The sequence below is a fragment of the Hyperolius riggenbachi genome, chromosome 1 (genome assembly GCF_040937935.1).
Source record: "Hyperolius riggenbachi isolate aHypRig1 chromosome 1, aHypRig1.pri, whole genome shotgun sequence".
NCBI classification, from domain to species: Eukaryota; Metazoa; Chordata; class Amphibia; order Anura; family Hyperoliidae; genus Hyperolius; species Hyperolius riggenbachi.
This window is the reverse complement of record NC_090646.1, coordinates 186284399-186305735: the sequence shown is the minus strand read 5'-3', so window position 1 is coordinate 186305735 and position 21337 is coordinate 186284399. Positions and strand designations below refer to the sequence as shown.

Genomic DNA, 21337 nt, shown 5'->3' with positions numbered 1-21337 from the left:
TGACAATATTTTGTCAGAGCTGAAATATACCAGTTGCTGTCGGTTATATATCAGCAGCTGTCAGTTACAAATGAATGTGCAAGGTAATGTCCATGTTTCCCTGTGGCTCAAGTGGTGATATTACAGTTTAACAGTGTGTTGACAAGCAAGCTGTTATGGGGTAATGGCCATTTTCAAAAGAGACTGAGACATCCATTTATCACAGTGGACAAATGGGATGCAGGAGAGGAGAAAGATTGAGGAGTAGACTACACAGGAGGTAAGTATGACCTGTGTATTGTTATTTTGACTTTTTATTTTCAGTTCAGGTTTTCTTTAAGCTATGCCCACATATTGGATTAGCTTGGCTCAAGTGGCTTAGAATGCAGCATGACAAGGAGACCCCCTCCCCCCCCAACATTGCGCAATGGTCCAGCATAATTCTGCCTCCTATTGATTGCTCACACAAAGGAAAAAACAAGAAAAAACGTTTGATTAATCCAATGTGCACAGTGTATAGAATTTTCTCTTAATATTGTTTTATGAATTAAAGTGCACTAAAAAGTTTGTGGATGCAGATGGCCAGAACACATTTTTCCAAAACATTACATCAGTCTTCTCATATACTCAAAACTACAAAGGTATTGTTAGACCTTAAGACCTGTAATTTGTGTAGTGTACGTGTAATATAATACTACAGAAGTTACATTTCTTAAAGGACTTCCGAGGCCAGACAGCCAAAAATAGATCAGTACCTGTGTGCTTCTTGTCCCCATAGAGGACGCCATCCGCACCCTCCGTTTCATTCCGCCGCCATTATTTTCATAGTACTGGCTCCAGGTCAGGTCCTGACCCCACCGCACGGGTCGATTTATCATTCCCCTCCAAAGATGGCTGCCGAGCTGAGCCACGGCTTCGCAGTACGCATGGACGAGAGTATGGCTGCGCAGCTCTCAGACCTCCTCCAGCCGTGTCCTACTGTGCGTTCATCCGGTGCGCTCACATCGCTCACATGACGCGGCTGGAGGACAGCTGAAAGCTGCAAAGCCGCACTTGCATCCATGTGTACTGCGCAGGCACGGCTTAGCTCGGCAGCCATGTTTGGAGGTGAATAATGAAACGACCCATGCGGTGGGGTCGGGACCTGACCTGGGGCCAGTATTATGAAAATAATGGCGGCGGAATGTAACGGAGGGTGTGGATGGCTTCCTTTATGGGGTCAAAAAGCACACAGGTACTGATTTATTTTTGGCCGTCTGGCCTCGGAAGTCCTTTAAAGAACAACAGAGGTGACATGTGACATGATTATGTGTGTGCACAGTGCCAAGCACACAAATACCTAGGCTATGTTCCTTTTTTCTTTCCCTGGCTGAAAGGGTTAAAAATCAGGTATGCAAGTGACAGTTCCTTTCTGGGTCGGGACTGGGTCAGATTATAGCATAACCCTCACTGATAAATAAGTACAGCCATAATATACTTTCCTGTCAGTAAATTGCTTCCTGGAGCAGGAGAGAGATACAAAGGGTCAATAATTAATAGATTTGAGCTCTAGCATACTTCGATGAAGGTGTCATTGAGCAGAGACAATGAAACAGTAAAAACGTAAAAACTAGAATTAAATATAAAATAAAACGCCTATTAGATGTCGAAACATGGTCCAAACAGCATAGATTCCTTATTCGGAAAGCATGCTACTTCGCCAACAAAACTATTGTCCTACACTGGATGAGCCCCATACCTCCCTCAATTGAGAAATGGAAAAGCCACATTAATGCTAATTTGTCACTGGAACAAATAACATTCGAAAACAGAGGATGCATAGGTAAATTTCTACTTACATGGACCTCATGGCTGAACAGCCCCCTTACGATCAGTATGTAAAACGTTCACGCTTACCTTTATCCACTGTTTGTTCATGGCTTAGCCTCAAGGCCCATTAGTACTTATTTCATTAAGGTCTAATGAATACATGTATTCCTATCTGTACAGCTTTCTTCCCTGCCAAACTAGTCTAGTCAATTTAACTTATAACTGGCTGCCTACTGGTTGGGCTAGCAATGCTGCTCAAGGTGCTTGTTGTTCTAGTTATTGCTATAACATTATCCTGTATGTGTGTAGAGGGTGTTTTCTCTCCTGAAGTTATCCTTACTTCAGTGCTTATTGTAACTCTCCTGGATATTCTCTTCATTTTACTACTCTGGAACAATTTTGTCTGTTCAAGGATTATACTCCGGTTATTACTTACATGGATATTCTCCTTCGAATAACATACTCCAGAACAGTACTTTATACCTTATCGATGACCCCTAATCGAATCTATGTTTTTGTACTATGCTCTTTTATACTTCTTTGATTATTGCACTGTATGTATGTGTTTCTCCGTAGTTACATTCTTCAATAAAAAGTTTTAAAAAAATATATTAAATAAAACTGTGGGACATACAGTGATGTGAAAAACTATTTGCCCCCTTCCTGATTTCTTATTCTTGTGCATGTTTCTCACACTTAAATGTTTCTGCTCATCAAAAACCGTTAACTATTAGTCAAAGATAACATAATTGCAGGGCTGTGGAGTCGGTCCAAAAATCCACCGACTCCTCAGTTTAGGATTCCACCGACTCCAACTACTCCATTTTGCATATTACAATTTTGTTGATTAACAGTATGTAACGTGAAATTCGTCTCTTAACTTCCAACGCTTAGGAATTTTACAAGACAACTGAAGTGAGAAGGATATGTAGACTACTATATTTATTTCCCTTTAGACTAAAACTAGTCCTTGGTAAGAGTACTTGTAAAAGGTACAGACCGGAACAAAGAACATCTATCAGGCCCTAGGCAATGTAAGTGTGGGTACATGTAAGAATAATGTGCAGGTACTATGCCGGGGAATGAGGAGATTCTTCCTCTATTACACATTCTTCATGCACAATCTGAACAAGGTTTATGGGTAACAGACAACACCTCTCTGTTCAAAATGCACAACATTCTCAGTGGATTCCCTGCAGCTCTGTGGGGAGCGCATATGTAGAGTATAGTACTACTGTGTACCAAAGTAAACCTGAGACAGATGAAATTAAAGTTTTATACATACCTGGGGCTTCCTCCAGCTCCCTTCAGGCTAATCAGTCCCTCGATGATTTCACTCTTCTTTTCATCTGTCTCAGGTACCCTTTAATTTGTAGTCCCCAAACCAAATGTTAACAACATATCAAATTATTTGATTTCATGAGCAAAGAGAGTGCATATATTTGCATAAACCAGCATCAATGCAGAATTATTTCCATCTCATTGACCATCTCTATTAGTGACACGGCTACACTTCAGGCTTTATTCTTACAGCATAGATGTTATTTAGTATATATAAGAGATTCCTTTGTACACATCATATATACTGTACAGTCACAATCAGATATGTATATCTGACTTTAACAATACGGGGACTGCTTTATTGAAGCTACATAGTTACATAGTTATTTTGGTTGAAAAAAGACATACGTCCATCGAGTTCAACCAGTATAAAGTACAACACCAGCCTGCTCCCTCACATATCCCAGTTGATCCAGAGGAAGGCGAAAAAACCCTTACAAGGCATGGTCCAATTAGCCCCTAAAGGGAAAAATTCCTTCCCGACTCCAGATGGCAATCAGATAAAATCCCTGGATCAACATCATTAGGCATTACCTAGTAATTGTAGCCATGGATGTCTTTCAACGCAAGGAAAGCATCTAAGCCCCCTTTAAATGCAGGTATAGAGTTTGCCATAACGACTTCTTGTGGCAATGCATTCCACATCTTAATCACTCTTACTGTTAAGAACCCTTTCCTAAATAAATGGCTAAAACGTTTTTCCTCCATGCGCAGATCATGTCCTCTAGTCCTTTGAAAAGGCCTAGGGACAAAAAGCTCATCCGCCAAGCTATTATATTGCCCTCTGATGTATTTATACATGTTAATTAGATCCCCTCTAAGGCGTCTTTTCTCTAGACTAAATAAACCCAGTTTATCTAACCTTTCTTGATAAGTGAGACCTTCCATCCCACGTATCAATTTTGTTGCTCGTCTCTGCACCTGCTCTAAAACTGCAATATCTTTTTTGTAATGTGGTGCCCAGAACTGAATTCCATATTCCAGATGTGGCCTTACTAGAGAGTTAAACAGGGGCAATATTATGCTAGCATCTCGAGCACAAGTAACTAATTTTGATTGTTTTTTTTCATTTTTGTGGACTGAGCACAGCTATTACTGTATATATACTGTATATATACATTATTTTTAATGACCATTATCTGAGAAATAGAACATTATCATATTTTCTATTTTAATTACAGTTACAAATTCATTAGGAGTCGGAGCATTTTTTCCCGACTCCGACTCCAGGCACCCAAAATTGCTCCGACTCCACGACTCCGACTTCACAGCCCTGCATAATTGAACACAAAATGCAGTTTAAATGATGGTTTTAATATTTAGTGAGAAAGAAAAAAAACTCCAAATCTACATGGCCCTGTGTGAAAAAGTGATTGCCCCCCTTGTTAAAAAATAACTTAATTGTGGTTTATCACACCTGAACTCAATTTCTGTAGTCACCCCCAGGCCTGATTACTGCCACACCTGTTTCAATCAAGAAATCACTTAAATAGGAGCTATCTGACACAGAGAAGTAGACCAAAAGCACCTCAAAAGCTAGACATCATACCAAGATCCAAAGAAATTCAGGAACAAGTGAGAACAAAAGTAATTGAGATCTATCAGTCTGGTAAAGGTTATAAAGCCATTTCTAAAGCTTTGGGACTCCAGCGAAATACAGTGAGAGCCATTATCCACAAATGGCAAAAACATGGAACAGTGATGAACCTTCCCAGGAGTGGCCGGCCGACCAAACTTACCCCAAGAGTGCAGAGAAGACTCATCAGAGAGGCCTCTAAAGAACTGCAGGCCTCACTTGCCTCAGTTAAGGTCAGTGTGCACGACTCCACCATAAGAAAGATTGGGCAAAAATGGCCTGCATGGCAGATATCCAAGGCGCAAACCACTTTTAAGCAAAAAGAACATTAAGGCTCGTCTCAATTTTGCTAAAAACCATCTCAATGATTGCCAAGACTTTGGGGAAAATACCTTGCGGACCGACGAGACAAAAGTTGAACTTTTTGGAAGGTGCGTGTCTTGTTACATCTGGTGTAGAAGTAACACAACATTTCAGCAAAAGAACATCATACCAACAGTAAAATATGGTGGTGGTAGTGTGATGGTCTGGGGTTGTTTTGCTGCTTCACGACCTGGAAGGCTTGCTGTGATAGGTGGAACCATGAATTCTACTGTCTACCAAAAAATCCTGAAGGAGAATGTCCGGCCATCTGTTCGTCAACTCAAGCTGAAGCGATCTTGGGTGCTGCAGCAGGACAATGACCCAAAACACACCAGCAAATCCACCTCTGAATGGCTGAAGAAAAACAAAATGAAGACTTTGGAGTGGCCTAGTCAAAGTCCTGACCTGAATCCTATTGAGATGTTGTGGCATGACCTTAAAAAGGCAGTTCATGCTAGAAAACCCCCAAATAAAGCTCAATTACAACAATTCTGCAAAGATGAGTGAACCAAAATTCCTCCAGAGCGCTGTAAAAGACTTGTTGCAAGTTATCACAAACGCTTGATTGCAGTTATTGCTGCTAAGGGTGGCCCAACCAGTTATTAGGTTCAGGGGGCAATTTCTTTTTCACACAGGGCCATGTAGGTTTTGAGTTTTTTTTTCTCACTAAATAAAAACCTCATTTAAAACTGCATTTTGTGTTCAATTATGTTCTCTTTGACTAATAGTTAACGGTTTTTGATGAGCAGAAACATTTAAAGAGGAGCTGTTAGGTATAGGGTCTCAGAGACAAAAAACACATATCAGTAGCTAAATACTGTCTGTACTTACATTACATATGCATTTCACTGTCCACGTTTGGATTTCACAGAATTTTTATATAGTATATGCAGAGAATGATGCTCCTGACAGCTCATGGCAGGTTCCATGTTTGTCTGTCTTGTCTGAAGCCAATTGTGATGTCATATCCTCCCTCACCCTGCTTCCTGACTAATTATACATTAGCCCTTCCAAGTCCCAGCCCTCAGACACTCCTACCAGTCTCCGGTCTTATGCTCGGTACACAAGATGCGTTTTCCCACTTGATCCGCAGGTCAATCGGGATCGATTTGATTATTTCCAACATGTTAATTATGCCAAATCAACGGCAGGAACGATCGAAATCCGAATCGAGCATGTTGGAAATAATCTAATCGACCCGCGGATCGAGCGGGAAACCGCATCGTGTGTATTAGGCACTCATCGCGGGGGGGGGGGGGGGGGGGGGCGTGGGGCGGGGGAGTTGTCGGATGATTGCGATGTCATTCAATTTGCGGGCAGTTGCGATGTCGGTCGTTTTGCTTGCGATTGTGATGTCAGTTGTCTTGCTTGCGATTGCGATGTCAGGTGTTTTGCGAGCGATTGCAAAGTCAGTCGTTTTGCTTGCGATTGCAATGTCGGTCGTTTTGCTTGCGATTGCAATGTCGGTCGTTTTGCTTGCGATTGCAATGTCGGTCGTTTTGCTTGCGATTGCAAAGTCAGTCGTTTTGCTTGCGATTGCAATGTCGGTCGTTTTGCTTGCGATTGCAATGTCGGTCGTTTTGCTTGCGATTGCAATGTCGGTCGTTTTGCTTGCGATTGCAATGTCGGTCGTTTTGCTTGCGATTGCAATGTCGGTCGTTTTGCTTGCGATTGCAATGTCGGTCGTTTTGCTTGCGATTGCAATGTCGGTCGTTTTGCTTGCGATTGCAATGTCGGTCGTTTTGCTTGCGATTGCAATGTCGGTCGTTTTGCTTGCGATTGCAATGTCGGTCGTTTTGCTTGCGATTGCAATGTCGGTCGTTTTGCTTGCGATTGCAATGTCGGTCGTTTTGCTTGCGATTGCAATGTCGGTCGTTTTGCTTGCGATTGCAATGTCGGTCGTTTTGCTTGCGATGTCGGTCGTTTTGCTTGCGATGTCGGTCGTTTTGCGAGCGATTGCGATGTCGGTTTTGCTTGCGATGTCGGTCGTTTTGCTTGCGATGTCGGTCGTTTTGCTTGCGATGTCGGTCGTTTTGCTTGCGATGTCGGTCATTTTGCTTGCGATGTCGGTCATTTTGCTTGCGATGTCGGTCATTTTGCTTGCGATGTCGGTCATTTTGCTTGCGATGTCGGTCGTTTTGGGAGCGATTGCGATGTCGGTCGTTTTGGGAGCGATTGCGATGTCGGTCGTTTTGGGAGCGATTGCGATGTCGGTCGTTTTGGGAGCGATTGCGATGTCGGTCGTTTTGGGAGCGATTGCGATGTCGGTCGTTTTGGGAGCGATTGCGATGTCGGTCGTTTTGGGAGCGATTGCGATGTCGGTCGTTTTGGGAGCGATTGCGATGTCGGTCGTTTTGGGAGCGATTGCGATGTCGGTCGTTTTGGGAGCGATTGCGATGTCGGTCGTTTTGCGAGCGATTGCGATGTCGGTCGTTTTGCGAGCGATTGCGATGTCGGTCGTTTTGCTTGCGATTGCGATGTCGGTCGTTTTGCTTGCGATTGCGATGTCGGTCGTTTTGCTTGCGATTGCGATGTCGGTCGTTTTGCTTGCGATTGCGATGTCGGTCGTTTTGCTTGCGATTGCGATGTCGGTCGTTTTGCTTGCGATTGCGATGTCAGTCGTTTTGCTTGCGATTGCGAAGTCAGTCGATTTGCTTGCGATGTCGGTCGTTTTGCTTGCGATTGCGATGTTGATTGTTTTGCTTGCGATTGCGAAGTCAGTCGTTTTGCTTGCGATTGTGATGTCGGTCGTTTTGGGAGCGATTGCGATGTCGGTCGTTTTGGGAGCGATTGCGATGTCGGTCGTTTTGCGAGTGATTGCGCTGTCGGTCGTTTTGCTTGCGATGTCAGTCGCTTTGCTTGCGATGTCGGTCGTTTTGCGAGCGATTGCGCTGTCGGTCGTTTTGCTTGCGATTGCGATGTCAGTCGTTTCGCTTGCGATGTCAGTCGTTTCGCTTGCGATGTCGGTCGTTTTGCTTGCGATGTCGGTCGCTTTGCTTGCGATGTCGGTCGTTTTGCGAGCGATTGCGCTGTCGGTCGTTTTGCTTGCGATTGCGATGTCAGTCGTTTTGCTTGCGATGTCGGTCGTTTTGCGAGCGATTGCGATGACGGTCGTTTGGTGGGGTGCCTCCGATCGCGGGTGTCACTCTCGGGGGGGGGGGGGGGGGGGAGAGTGGTGGTGCCGCTGATCGCGGGTGTCACTCGCGGGGGGGGGGGTGTTAGTTGGGGTGCCGCCGATCGCGGGTGTCACTCGCCGGGGGGGCGTGGGTGCGGTGTGTCGCCGATCGCGGATGCCACTCGCGGGGGGGGGGGGGGGGGGTGGTTGGTGCCGCCGATCGCGGGTGTCACTAAAGGGGGGGATGCCGGCGATCGCGGGCGGGTGTCACTCGCGGGGGGGGGGGGGTAGGATTTGGGGGGGTTGCCGCAGGCAGCTTGCAGCTGTCACTCGGGGTGTCTGGATGGGGAGGGAAGGAGAGAGGGACCAGCCAATGAGGCTGCAGCAGGGCTGGATAGGGAAATGAAGGGGTGGTGCAGGGAGGGCAGTAGAGAGGAAATAAGACCTTCCCATACTGCCTTGCAGGCTGACTGCGGCTTTTTCAGTCTGATGTGTCCACCTAAACAGCCTGGAGATAAGGAAGGCTGCTATTCAGCCCACAATAAAGTAAGAGTTTTTTAACTTCAGTATTGATATTTGGCTTCCTTCCACACTGTTGAACACAGGGGAACATAGATCAAAATTACTTGTTTTGCCTGACAGTTACTCTTTAAGTGTGACAAACATGCAAAAGAATAAGAAATCAGGAAGGGGGCAAATAGTTTTTCACATCACTGTATAAAAAATACAAAAAAACAAAAAAAAAGTAATTTTAGGAGATGGAGGATAGATAAAATTGTTTTTCTCATCAGCTTATTTTCACCTTGGTTGTCCTTTAAAATGATTTACCATGTACACCTAATTAATGCAAGCCATACAATACACTTTAAAGGGAAGGTCCAAGCGAAAAAAAAAAATGAGTTTCACTTACCTGGGGCTTCTACCAGCCCCATGCAGCCATCCTCTGCCCTCGTAGTCACTCACTGCTGCTCCAGTCCCCCGCTGGCAGCTTGCTGACCTTGGAGGTCAGGGCCGAATTGCGTACATTTTTACACATTCCCGCTAGTGCAGGAACATTAACACATACATTTTTACGCGTTAGTGGTGCAACGCGTAAATTTTTGTTCCTGCACTAGCTGGAATGCGTAAAAATGTATGCAATGTGGCCCTGACCTGCGAGGTCAGAAAGCTGCCAGCGGGGGACTGGAGCAGCAGTGAGTGACTACGAGGGCACAGGATGGCTACATGGGGCTGGTAGAAGCCCCAGGTAAGTGAAACTCATTTTTTTTTTTGCTTGGACCTTCCCTTTAATGCTAGGTCTACACCAAATTGGTCTGTTTTTCACAACAGAGACCAACAGGTAAGAGACAGTTCTATAAGATCCATTCCGACATGTTCTTTTTTTAAAGGGTATATTCTTATTTTCTCTTTTTATCTCTGAAAGGGTTAAAAATGCAGGTATGCAACTGGTTTCTAGTCAGGGCAGCCCTTACTGATAATTATAGCCATAGAACTCTTGCTCAACAGAGAGAGGATTTTAAAAACACAGGGTCAAAAGTTCACAGATTGTGGCTCTGAACTCTTAAGCTACAGTGGAGGAAATAATTATTTGACCCCTCACTGATTTTGTAAGTTTGTCCAATGACAAAGAAATGAAGTCTCAGAACAGTATCATTTCAATGGTAGGTTTATTTTAACAGTGGCAGATAGCACATCAAAAGGAAAATCGAAAAATAACCTTAAATAAAAGATAGCAACTGATTTGCATTTCATTGAGTGAAATAAGTTTTTGAACCCTTTAACAATAAAAGACTTAATACTTAGTGGAAAAACCCTTGTTTGCAAGCACAGAGGTCAAACGTTTCTTGTAATTGATGACCAAGTTTGCACACATTTTAGAAGGAATGTTGGTCCACTCCTCTTTGCAGATCATCTCTAAATCCCTAAGGTTTCGAGGCTGTCTCTGTGCAACTCTGAGCTTGAGCTCCCTCCATAGGTTTTCTATTGGATTAAGGTCCGGAGACTGACTAGGCCACTCCATGACCTTAATGTGCTTCTTCTTGAGCCACTCCTTTGTTGCCTTTGCTGTATGTTTTGGGTCATTGTCGTGCTGGAACACCCATCCATGACCCATTTTCAGTTTCCTGGCAGAGGGAAGGAGGTTGTCATTCAGGATTTCACGATACATGGCTCCGTCCATTTTCCCGTTAATGCGATTAAGTTGTCCTGTGCCCTTAGCAGAAAAACACCCCCAAAGCAAAATGTTTCCACCCCCATGCTTGACGGTGGGGACGGTGTTTTGGGGGTCATAGGCAGCATTTTTCTTCCTCCAAACACAGCGAGTTGAGTTAATGCCAAAGAGCTCTATTTTGGTCTCATCAGACCACAGCACCTTCTCCCAGTCACTCACAGAATCATTCAGGTGTTCATTGGCAAACTTCAGATGTGCCTTCTTGAGCAGAGGGACCTTGCGAGCCCTGCAGGATTTTAATCCATTGCGGTGTGTTTCCAATGGTTTTCTTGGTGACTGTGGTCCCTGCTAATTTGAGGTCATTCACTAACTCCTCCCGTGTAGTTCTAGGATGCTTTTTCACCTTTCTCAGAACCATTGACACCCCACGAGGTGAGATCTTGCGTGGAGCCCCAGAGCGAGGTCGATTGATGGTCATTTTGTGCTCCTTCCATTTTCGAACAATCGCACCAACAGTTGTCACATTCTCTCCCAGCTTCTTGCTAATGGTTTTGTAGCCCATCCCAGCCTTGTGCAGGTCTACAATTTTGTCTCTGACATCCTTGGACAGCTCTTTGGTCTTTCCCATGTTGGAGAGTTTGGAGTCTGCTTGATTAATTGATTGATTGATTCTGTGGACAGGTGTCTTTTATACAGGTGACTAGTTAAGACAGGTGTCCTTAATGAGGGTGACTGAGTAGAAGTGTCTAACCACTCTGAGGGAGCCAGAACTCTTAATGGTTGGTAGGGGTTCAAAAACTTATTTCACTCAATGAAATGCAAATCAGTTGCTATCTTTTATTTAAGGTTATTTTTTCGATTTTCCTTTTGATGTGCTATCTGCCACTGTTAAAATAAACCTACCATTGAAATGATACTGTTCTGAGACTTTTCATTTCTTTGTCATTGGACAAACTTACAAAATCAGTGAGGGGTCAAATAATTATTTCCTCCACTGTAAATACTCACCTCACAACGCAGGAAGATGGATCCCAGTAGAGTCCCACACTGACAAGTGTTCCCCGATCCATCTCTCTGCCAATGAGTATTCGCAAAGTTATGCAACGGCACATGATGGGCGCGAATGAGATTTCAAACGATCTCGGTACTTTGCACTGGAGTCACCGGGATCTTGAAGATCCAATCCGCCATGACCGTCGCATTGGCAAATGTCAGTCACATAATCGCGCACCTGTACCCACGTTTGCAAGATCATAGAAATGATCGCTCATCGCTGAAAAAAGTAATCTGAAAAAACAAACCGGGAAAAATTGCATAGTGGGTACAGGCCTTTAGACTGTGTGAAAGACCAGAATGGACAGGACAGACACAATTGTACATTGGAACCACCAAGACCATCCAATGCTGCCAATGCGGCTTAGTGTGGATTCCAGCCTATCTGAGTAGATGTTCACTAAAAGGTCCCAATTGATTGACTTTGATCAGTCAATCAGTCTTTTATTGACTGCATGCAGAAAGGAATGGTAGAGGATTGATGGATACATAGCTTTTGTACTGCATTGAGGGCTACAAAGCTAAGCGTTGACGTTCAAATATATTAATGCTAAAATGTGATGGAGATTGAACTGGTAAAACAAATGATACATGACCGATCCAAGAACAAATGATCATTTGCAGCATTGGGCAGCCGTTGCATATTTTATGGCCAATTTTAAAAACTTATTGGGATGAGGTCTCATTTTTTTATGAAAGCATGCAATAGCAATACCCTTTTTGCACAAACATACAAGTCACATTTTGAAAAGTTGAAAAAAAATGTATACCTGAAGAATCCCTTTCAGCTTCAGTAGACTGAGAGGCTTCCACGGATGACACCACGCTGACTGCATGAGGGACGGGACCAACAGCAGCTTCTGACTTTTTCTGAGCTATAACAACACTCCTGAGGAAAAACGTAGAGAGACAAATTGTTACCAACTGCCAATTCTGAGGACTTCAACACAAAGACTCCTGAATAATGAATAAACAATGTAAACGTGTTACTGCACAAAATGTGACAGGACTGACTCAACTGTGTATTCTGTACCACAAATTACTCTTTTTTGAGTATAGACTAATTCAGATATAAATATAAACAAGATAGCAAAGTGAATCATGCATTTAGTATGTATACACAGCCAATACTGAATATAACCAATATAAATAAAGACCTCTGCATATTAATACAAAGAAACACATCGGACATTCACTTCACTCTATAAACACATTCTTCATTATTTTTGCTTAAACGTTAACAAGATTGTATCAGTAGGCATCACAAATCAAATCTGTTCTCAAGGCCAGTAAAGCTGATTATAACGTTGTCCTCTGAGACACCTTGATTCTTGATGACATGCAAGGCTTCCTCTCCTCTAACAAACTCCATTTCCTTAATACACAAGTCATTGTACCATGACAAGTGAATAAAGCAATAGCCAATTATTCAGCAGAAACCTTCTCGGCCATTAGGAACTTAATCCCATAAATCAGAGAGCTCTTTCTATACAATGTCAATTTCAAGTTCCACCAAGCTGCAAAATTCAAAATTAAGCTACACTTTAACAGCTTGCTGTCATATTTAAAAGCAATGTATCTTTTAAGAAGCCAATGTGAGGACGGCCATGATTTCAAAGAGCAGCTTATATCACTTGTGACAGGACAAGGGTGAAAAGACCAGCCGCCATAAATATTCACAGGCATAAGGTCAGCGTGTTATTAGTCCCAATTATGCTGGACTCGAAGAAGGCTTTGCAGGCCAGATTATTGCTTGTTGAATAAGCACAGATCACTAAATATCATCAGGTTACCCTAGATCATAAATGCATACATATTCATAGTGAAATGACACTGAAGTTTACTGCTGTGATGCATAGGATTAAAGCCGATCCATCAACTTTACTAATAGAAAAGTTCAGACAATTTTCTGAAATTCAGTCCTACACCTTGGCATATTTTGACTGCCTGAAAATTATCCAAAACAGATGTTTGTCCCATGAAAACAGAAGGTATTTGTGATTATTCAGGTTGGAGTGAGCATATGATGTCTCCCACAATGAATCACTGCTGAATATGCAAATCAACTGTTGTCCCCGATAGCTAGATAACTCTAGAACTGCTAAAATGCAATGATGTGTCAGCTTGTTAATAATACAGAGCCACAATAATCCAAAATGCATACAGACTGTTTTTGGATTGGTTGATCCTCAGTGCATGGCATGGATTAATATGGCTCTATAGGGTAGGACTTGAAAACACCCAGTTACTTATATAAAATGCACATTGAAACTCCTGAAAGGGAACCTGAGCGGACTTTAATCTGTGTATTTATACTCCCTGGCTGCTCTGTTCTCTTAGAATTCTTCCAGATAGACTTGCTGGCCACACTATTCTGAGCATGTGTGGCTTGGCCAACCCCCCCCCCCCCCCTCGTGTGCAGACACGAGTGGCCAGTCTACCAGGAAGGATTCTAAGAGAACAGAGCGGCAGGGGAGGATGGCAAGGGACCCCAGGCACCTCATGGGGCTGGAGGAAGCCCAAGGTAAGTATAAATGCACAGATTAAAGTAATCCCAGGTACACTTTAAAGGCCGGTTTCCACTGGGGGTGCTGCGTCCATTTCCAAAATTGGCTATAGCACACGTGTTTTTGCAAGTCTGCAGCAAAATCGGATGAGTGATGGAAACTGGCCTTAAGAGCACATTTACAACGAGCAAATTTGCATCTGTATCCCTTTGCTGTGCACTACGTATGGGATTCAGATACGTGCTGCAGAAAACTGCCGCATGCATCTCTTTTTTGCACGTACACGATTCAGATGCAGCCTATTTAGGCTGCGATTCCACATACAAAATCACGAGCGGAGAACAGATGCAATTCGCCGCTAGTAGAAATAGGCCCTTTCTGTTCTTTATCATAATAGGTTTACTTTGGATTTAAAATGTATTCATGTACCTTATTTGACCACATTTCAAAATCCAATGCTTAGATACAAACATTCCTATTTAAACATTCAAGGAAGTCTAGCCAGTAAAATAAGGAACCACTAAATGAAAAACGCTATCTTTTTAGAAATATCCAGTCCCTGCTAAGCTTTAGACAAGAAAGCAGAGCAGACCTTGAACTTTATCAGTCTGAATTTCTGGCACCCACTAATCGCTAGGATGGATGTGTGGATGATAGCGGGGACATCAATAGCATGGGAACATGCACACCTTGACTGCAGCAGCCCCTTTCCTGGCAGCCTTTCAATGGGCAGCACTAAGCTAGCTGTTAGTGTATACTTTCCAGCTATAGCTGGATGGATGATAATCCTTAAGATATGAGGAGAGTTTTGATTTCTGACAAAGCATTCCAGAGATAAATGCAGGATCAGAGAGGAGCTTTGAAATTCCCAGGGATACCCCATTGGTAAAAGGATATGGAGAAGATCTCTGAGAAGAGGAGTCTTGTCTACAGACTGCAAAACACTTAGGACCAACCCTGCTACTGCAGAGAACATTAAATATAAAACAGAACATCCCTGCACACTAACAACATATTATGGGTCCCACCATAAAACTGCTTCATGTTACATTCTCTATATCAGGGCTTAAAGAGACTCTGAAGTCTCTAAAAAAAAAAGTCTTTATTTCAAAAATAGGTTTAATATGTTATCCCTAACTAAACTGCAACATCCCCGCTGCTGTAAACAATCTAAATCCCCCAAACTCCCCGGAGCATACTACGGGGAGCGCTTCCGTGTGAGGCAGGGCTATGAGCTGCAGCCCTGCCTAACACGCGTCTGTCAGCGGCGGATCTCCGCCTCTCCCCCGCCCCTCTCAGTCTTCCTTCACGGAGAGGGGCAGGGGAGAGGCGGAGATCTGCCGCTGACAGACGCGTGTGAGGCAGGGCTGCAGCTCATAGCCCTGCCTCACACGGAAGCGCTTAGGGCAGCGAAATCCACGACCAAGAAAGTCGTGGATTTTGCGGGGGAGAGGTAGGGGGAAGTTAGGGGGGGGGGGATTTAGATAGTTTAGAGCAGTGGGGATGCGGCGGTTTAGTTAGAGATAACATATTAAACATATTTATGAAATAAAAATACGTTTTTTCAGAGACTTCAGAGTCTCTAACGCTCCAGTTGAAGTTTTTTTTATTTTAATTGTATATTGTGTGTAATTTAAACTGGGGGGATGGAACGCCACTTTGTGGCAGCAACATGATGGAGGTCCCCAATTGCTTGGTTTGTGCTGCCTCACACTTCAAAGCTAGCAGCAATACTGAAATCTTATCTACTCTGGTGCAAAGTGTAACAAGTAAACCATTAATATTGAGGAGTTTACCTGACCTATCACACTACAACTACCTGGTAAAGCGATAGACACACTGACAATAGGCTATTTTGGCTGAAGTGTCAAAAAAAAGAATCCTTTTATTGAATAAAAGTGTTTAACATAATAGCCCTAACTAAACCGCCGCAATCCCGACGCTGTGAACTATCTAAATTCCCCCTAACTTCCCCCTTCCTCTCCCCTGCAAAATCCACGACTTTCTTTGTGGTGGATTTTGCTGCCCTAAGCGCTTCCGTGTGAGGCAGGGCTATGAGCTGCAGCCCTGCCTCCCTCGCGTCTGTCAGCGGCAGATCTCCGCCTCTCCCCCGGCCCCTCTCAGCGAAGGAAGACAGAGGGGCGGGGGAGAGGCGGCGATCCGGGCTGACAGACGTGTGTGAGGCAGGGCTGCAGCTCATAGCCCTGCCTTACACGGAAGCGCTGCCCGGATTGCCCCCCAGGGAGTTTGGGGGTATTTAGATTAGAGCGGCGGGGATGCGGTGGTTTAGGTAGGGTTATTATGTTAAACACTTTAAATAAAAAGATCTTTTTTTGAAACTTCAGAGTCTCTTTAAAGGCTTGTACATACACTAGACCAAACGATGGCGAACCTATGGCACGCGTAGCCGAATATGCTGGCACACCATCGCTGCTGCGCTATGTCCCGTCCGACTGCATGAACTGGCTGCGGCGTCTAGTAGAGTTCATAGCCCGCAGCCCCGCTCCAGCCTGCATAGTCTTTCGGCAGGCAGAGCAGGGATACGGGAAGATGGTGTCCGAAGTCCTGTACAGGAGACTATTTGTATCTCCAGTACAGGGCTTCAGGCGCCATCTTCCTGTAGCCCTGCTATTGCATTTAGCGCAGGAGATATGCAGGAGCAATATCTCTGGGGAAGCTGCGCGCCAGAGGCCGGCCCGGGAGAGGAGACTTCTGTCAGGTGAGTAAATTCCTTTGGGTTTTTTTGCAGGTGAATTGTTGCCCACTGCGTTATTTTCTGCTGAAATGTTGCCCACTGCGTTATTTTCTGCTGAAATGTTGCCCACTGCGTTATTTTCTGCTGAAATGTTGCCCACTGCGTTATTTTCTGCTGAAATGTTGCCCACTGCGTTACTTTCTGCAGAAATGTTGCCCACTGCGTTACTTTCTGCTGAAATGTTGCCCACTGCGTTATTTTCTGCAGAAATGTTGCCCACTGCGTTATTTTCTGCTGAAATGTTGCCCACTGTTCTTTTCTGCTGAAATGTTGCCCACTGCGTTACATTCTGCTGAAATGTTGTCCACTGCGTTACTTTCTGCTGAAATGTTGCCAACATTGCGTTATTTTGTGGTGTCTGGGGTAAATGTCGCTGCATTTATTATTTAATGGTCTTAGTTGGCTATATTTGCTGCTTTGGGGTTACAGCGGGTATACTAATAAATAGCATCACACAGTTTCTGCACACCCATGATGCGAATCCTCGTTTCACCACACCATGGCGGAAACACGTCTTTCTCATGCCTCGCTGTAAAATCATTACATTAGCCCCTGTCCAAGGTTGAACCCAGAAAAATCTGGTCACTGTAGGTCTAAGGGCCTGGTATTTGTCATCTCTTTTGTTCTGAGGAGGGAGGGGGGGGGGGGGTCATTTTGTTAAAATTGTCGTGTCGGCACTTTGAGACTTTTGAGTTGAAGTTTTGGGCACTCTGTCTCGAAAAGGTTTGCCACCACTGCACTAGACTGTCCTTATGTGAGCCACATAGGAGTACATTCAAAAACCTTGCATGTTAAAAGGAGTGCAAGATATTCCTGATAGTAAAATATTAGTAAAATTACAGATAATCTACCAGCTATTTTTACTGTTCGTAACCTAACACTCACATTAACACTTCCTTACCTATGCCTAACACTAGTATTTGTAGGGCGGCCCCAGACATGTCACCCCTCCTCCACCCTGTATAGCAATACATCAGAGGCATTGCTAGGACCCGAAGAGTTCCCGGGCCACTTTTGGGCACTCCAGATGGAAAATGGGTGTGGCCACACAATAGAATGTGGGTGTGGTCATGGGTGGAGCCAAATTTGCATGCACTTAACAGTGGTCTACATAGGCCCGCCCAGAAAAATGTTGGCTGAAGCCCCTCTCCATTAATACAAAAATGCAGTATACCACAGAGTTACCTGGCTTCTGTGCTGGCTAGTCTGGCTTTCTGCCGGGGCAGGCTTGCCTGTCGCCAGGTTATCTGGCAGTTTCCCCATAGCATTCCCTGGACCTTCTAGTGGTCCCCCTCCCATGCTTACAATGCCCCTGCAATACATTGTATCGTTAGCCTCTAAACTAGCAACACATTTGTACAGAATTAGACCCCAACCAAACTGACACCCAAGCGATTGAGTCCCACCTGTCCCACAATCAATAAATAAATATCTCAACATGAATTAAACACTAAAAAAAATATCAAGCAGAATGTGTGTAAATAATAAAAACGCACTGGAAAATGAATGCACACTGTGATGGGTCTTTATTCACTTCAACTAAACCTTTTTTGTAAGGCTTGGTTCACACTGGCACACAAACATAGCAGATGCAGAAACAGCACAGTAAGTGCATCCACATCATTCACACATCTACCATGTTCCATCTGCTCCGCTCACATCACCACCCGTTTACTTAGTCCACCAGGACGATCGAAGGCTGTCAGAAGCATGGAGCTTCCTGTTGGATTGTAAAAAATCAAATGGAGTCTTACCTAGCAACAGGGAGGAGCCTCATTGGTTCACCATAAATCAATGAGCATTTTCCCTGTTGAAGCAGGATTTCCATTGTTTTTTTGCAAACCAATGGGATGCCCAATGCTTCTGCTGGGCTCCGATCTGCTTCTGACCAAACGGCGGGCATCAGCGGCCTCTAAATCAAATCCAAAGGTGAGTTGGCATTCTGCATGTGATGACCAGCCTAGAGGGAACGGACACTGACTGTTCCCATAAGCTTCCATTGCATCTGATTTGTGATAAGACCATGATAGACTGCGGAAAGTGCAGCAGGTTGGGATTTTGCATTTGTGGTGCAGTGCTTTCCTGTTCCAATTGACAGTGTAAATGCATCTATCAATAATATAGAATGTGTTCACTGTCCGATTTTGCAGGTTTTTGGGTTCCAAAAAACGCTGCTTTTTTACTGCATTGTAAACAGGCCCCTAGTCATACATCCTTTAACTTTTTACGAAATCTGCAAATCAGAGGCTTGCAACGCCATTTGTAAGAAAGGTTTTCTGCTATTGCACATGTTGCATTTTTTTAGTTTACAGCTTAACAGCCTGAGCAAACGTAAGAACAAACAACCATACCTGTCAAACGAGCGGAAATGTACTGCATGATCTGCAGCAGGGTCACCAAGTGTTCCAAGAAATGTAGGTGGTAACAAAGCAGGATCTACAATGGATTCTTCAGCTGGAGAGCTAACCAGGCTTCGAAGAATGTCCTTCACATTAACATTTTTAGTGGCAAGCTGATCAACACCATCAATTCCAGCCTCATGAGATTTTCTGACTTCGGATGATAGGGTATGTAGTACTTCACTAATGGCATCTGGACCAGAACTCACGGGATCTGTCCCAGCATCTGCCTCTGAATTACTGCTGGATCCCAAAACTGGCTCATCCCCAATTCCAGAGTCCCTCCTCCTCACAGATCCAGAGCTTTCCAGGTCATCTGAAGCAGCTGTGGTTCCAGTGGGTACAGCATCTACAAATGAAGTTCCAGAACAGATTTTTTTTTTTTAATGCAACATTACAATATTTGATATTTTAATTAAAACCTAAAAAGTGTGTGGAAAAATACAGCAAGTTGCACATACTTTTCCACCAGCAAGAAAACTCATTTGACGTAAACCACCCAACTAAACAAGGCTGTCAGGTCTAATGCACTTCTGAATGCGGAAACAAAACAACGCATTTAGTGGAAATGCGTACCCACAGTATTTAGGCAGTTTTACATTTCAGTGAATAGCAGCATTGTGGAACCATAAAGTAAACTTTTTCCGGTGTCTACATCGTTACCAGAATACCAAAGAAAAAGAACCATACAAAATATTTTCCATTTTACAATATATTTTTAAAGTCATTTTGCAATTCTAGAAAAGTCCAGTTTACCTGCAGGTCTTTTTAGAATTTAAACCTACCTGCTAATTGGTCCTCTGGTTTCCCCTGCAGTCTACACAAAGCCTATTGTAATTTTCAGGTGGAGGTGAAGGTTTCTGCAGATCTACAAGAGTGCTAGTAGTGTAGTTTTTTTTGGTTTGTTTTTTAAATGCAACCTTGTGTCTTATAGTGTGACTTTAGAGGACAGATATTCATTATAAATATAGCTCACTGAAATAGACCTTCACATAAACATGTAGGGAGCAGAGTATGAATGTGCCACAACCGCATCATACGAATGTATTGCATATGGTCTTTGTTTGTGATGGACTTTCATTACAAATGCAGCAGAATAAAAAATGAGGCATTCAGACAGCTGTGATGCAACGGCCCCTCAGACTCTGCTGGACCAAGTGCTAACACTTCCAAAGGGCCACATGCACTAGAAAAATGCTATACTTTACAAAAAATGTATTGTAGCTAAATAAAAGTAATAAGGATATTTTATTTGTTTATGGTACCTACCTGAGGAACAGCAATAGTGATACGCCTAGATATGAAATGAAAACCACTGAAGGAAACTAATAAATCAGGGGAGTAACTAGAAATCACTGGGCCCCCCTGCAAACATTTGGATGTCCACCCCCAACCCCCCCCCCCCCCCCCCCGGGACCACTCAGGGCCATTTTGGGGGGGCAGGAGGGGGTCGCAGAATGATGGTAGAGCAGGGCCACCTACATCGGCGGGGAGGGGGGGCCCACTCTACACACTCCCTCACCTTGGGCTCTCCCCTCAGCGCTCCCCCTCCAGCATTAATCAGGAATTATCAGGAAGTAGCGTGTGGCACTTAGAGAGCGGACCTCCGCAGTGGAACACAGAGGCATGCCTGTATTCCTTCCTCCAGCATTAATATGCGGCAGCAGCGGCGGGCAGGAACACAGGCATACCTCTATGTGTTCCACCGCAGAGGTCCGATCTCTAAGAGCCACAAGTCAGACGCTTAGAGAGAGGAACCTCCAGAGGTGGAACGCATGGAGGTATGTCAGTGCTCCTGCCCGCCACTGCTGCTGCATATTAATGCTGGAGGAGAAGCGCTGAGGGGAGAACCCGAGGGGGGGGGTTGAGCCCCCCGCCTAGTTGGCCATGCTCTGGGTGCAGGGGCTGCAGCCTCGATTGCTACGCTACTGTAATGAGTACTGCAAGCACACAGTCTTGCCAAGCAGCAGTGTGGAAACATTACAATACTTTAGAAACCTGAAAAAGCCTTATTTGATTGTATATCACACCCACTGCCCACAAAGCTGCTGTGCTGGGTACACCCAAAGCAAGCCGTTGGCCATTTTCATACAATTCTTACTAACGTATTTAGAATGAGGGCATGCCTTAAAAAGGAATTGGTTTCAATTACTTTCAACCTTACCCTACAGATCAAGAATAATGTTGAAAGTGAATTAGTCTATTCAATTTCTATCACTTTCAATCTCATATCAGCCATTTGGTAGGAGGATGAAGAAGATCAAATGCAA

General features: G+C 44.1%; 1 protein-coding gene across 2 annotated transcripts in view; it reads right to left on the bottom strand.

Moving 5' to 3' along the window:
- Positions 1 to 21337, bottom strand: part of LRBA (LPS responsive beige-like anchor protein) — a 677685-nt gene that overhangs the window by 612391 nt on the left and 43957 nt on the right. For both annotated transcript variants that reach the window (XM_068279131.1, XM_068279139.1), the window contains exons 11-12: positions 19020 to 19416; positions 12177 to 12295 (exon numbers count right to left, since the gene is read on the bottom strand). In XM_068279131.1, coding sequence (XP_068135232.1) covers positions 12177 to 12295; positions 19020 to 19416 — 516 coding nt within the window. The remainder of the gene's footprint in view (positions 1 to 12176; positions 12296 to 19019; positions 19417 to 21337) is intronic.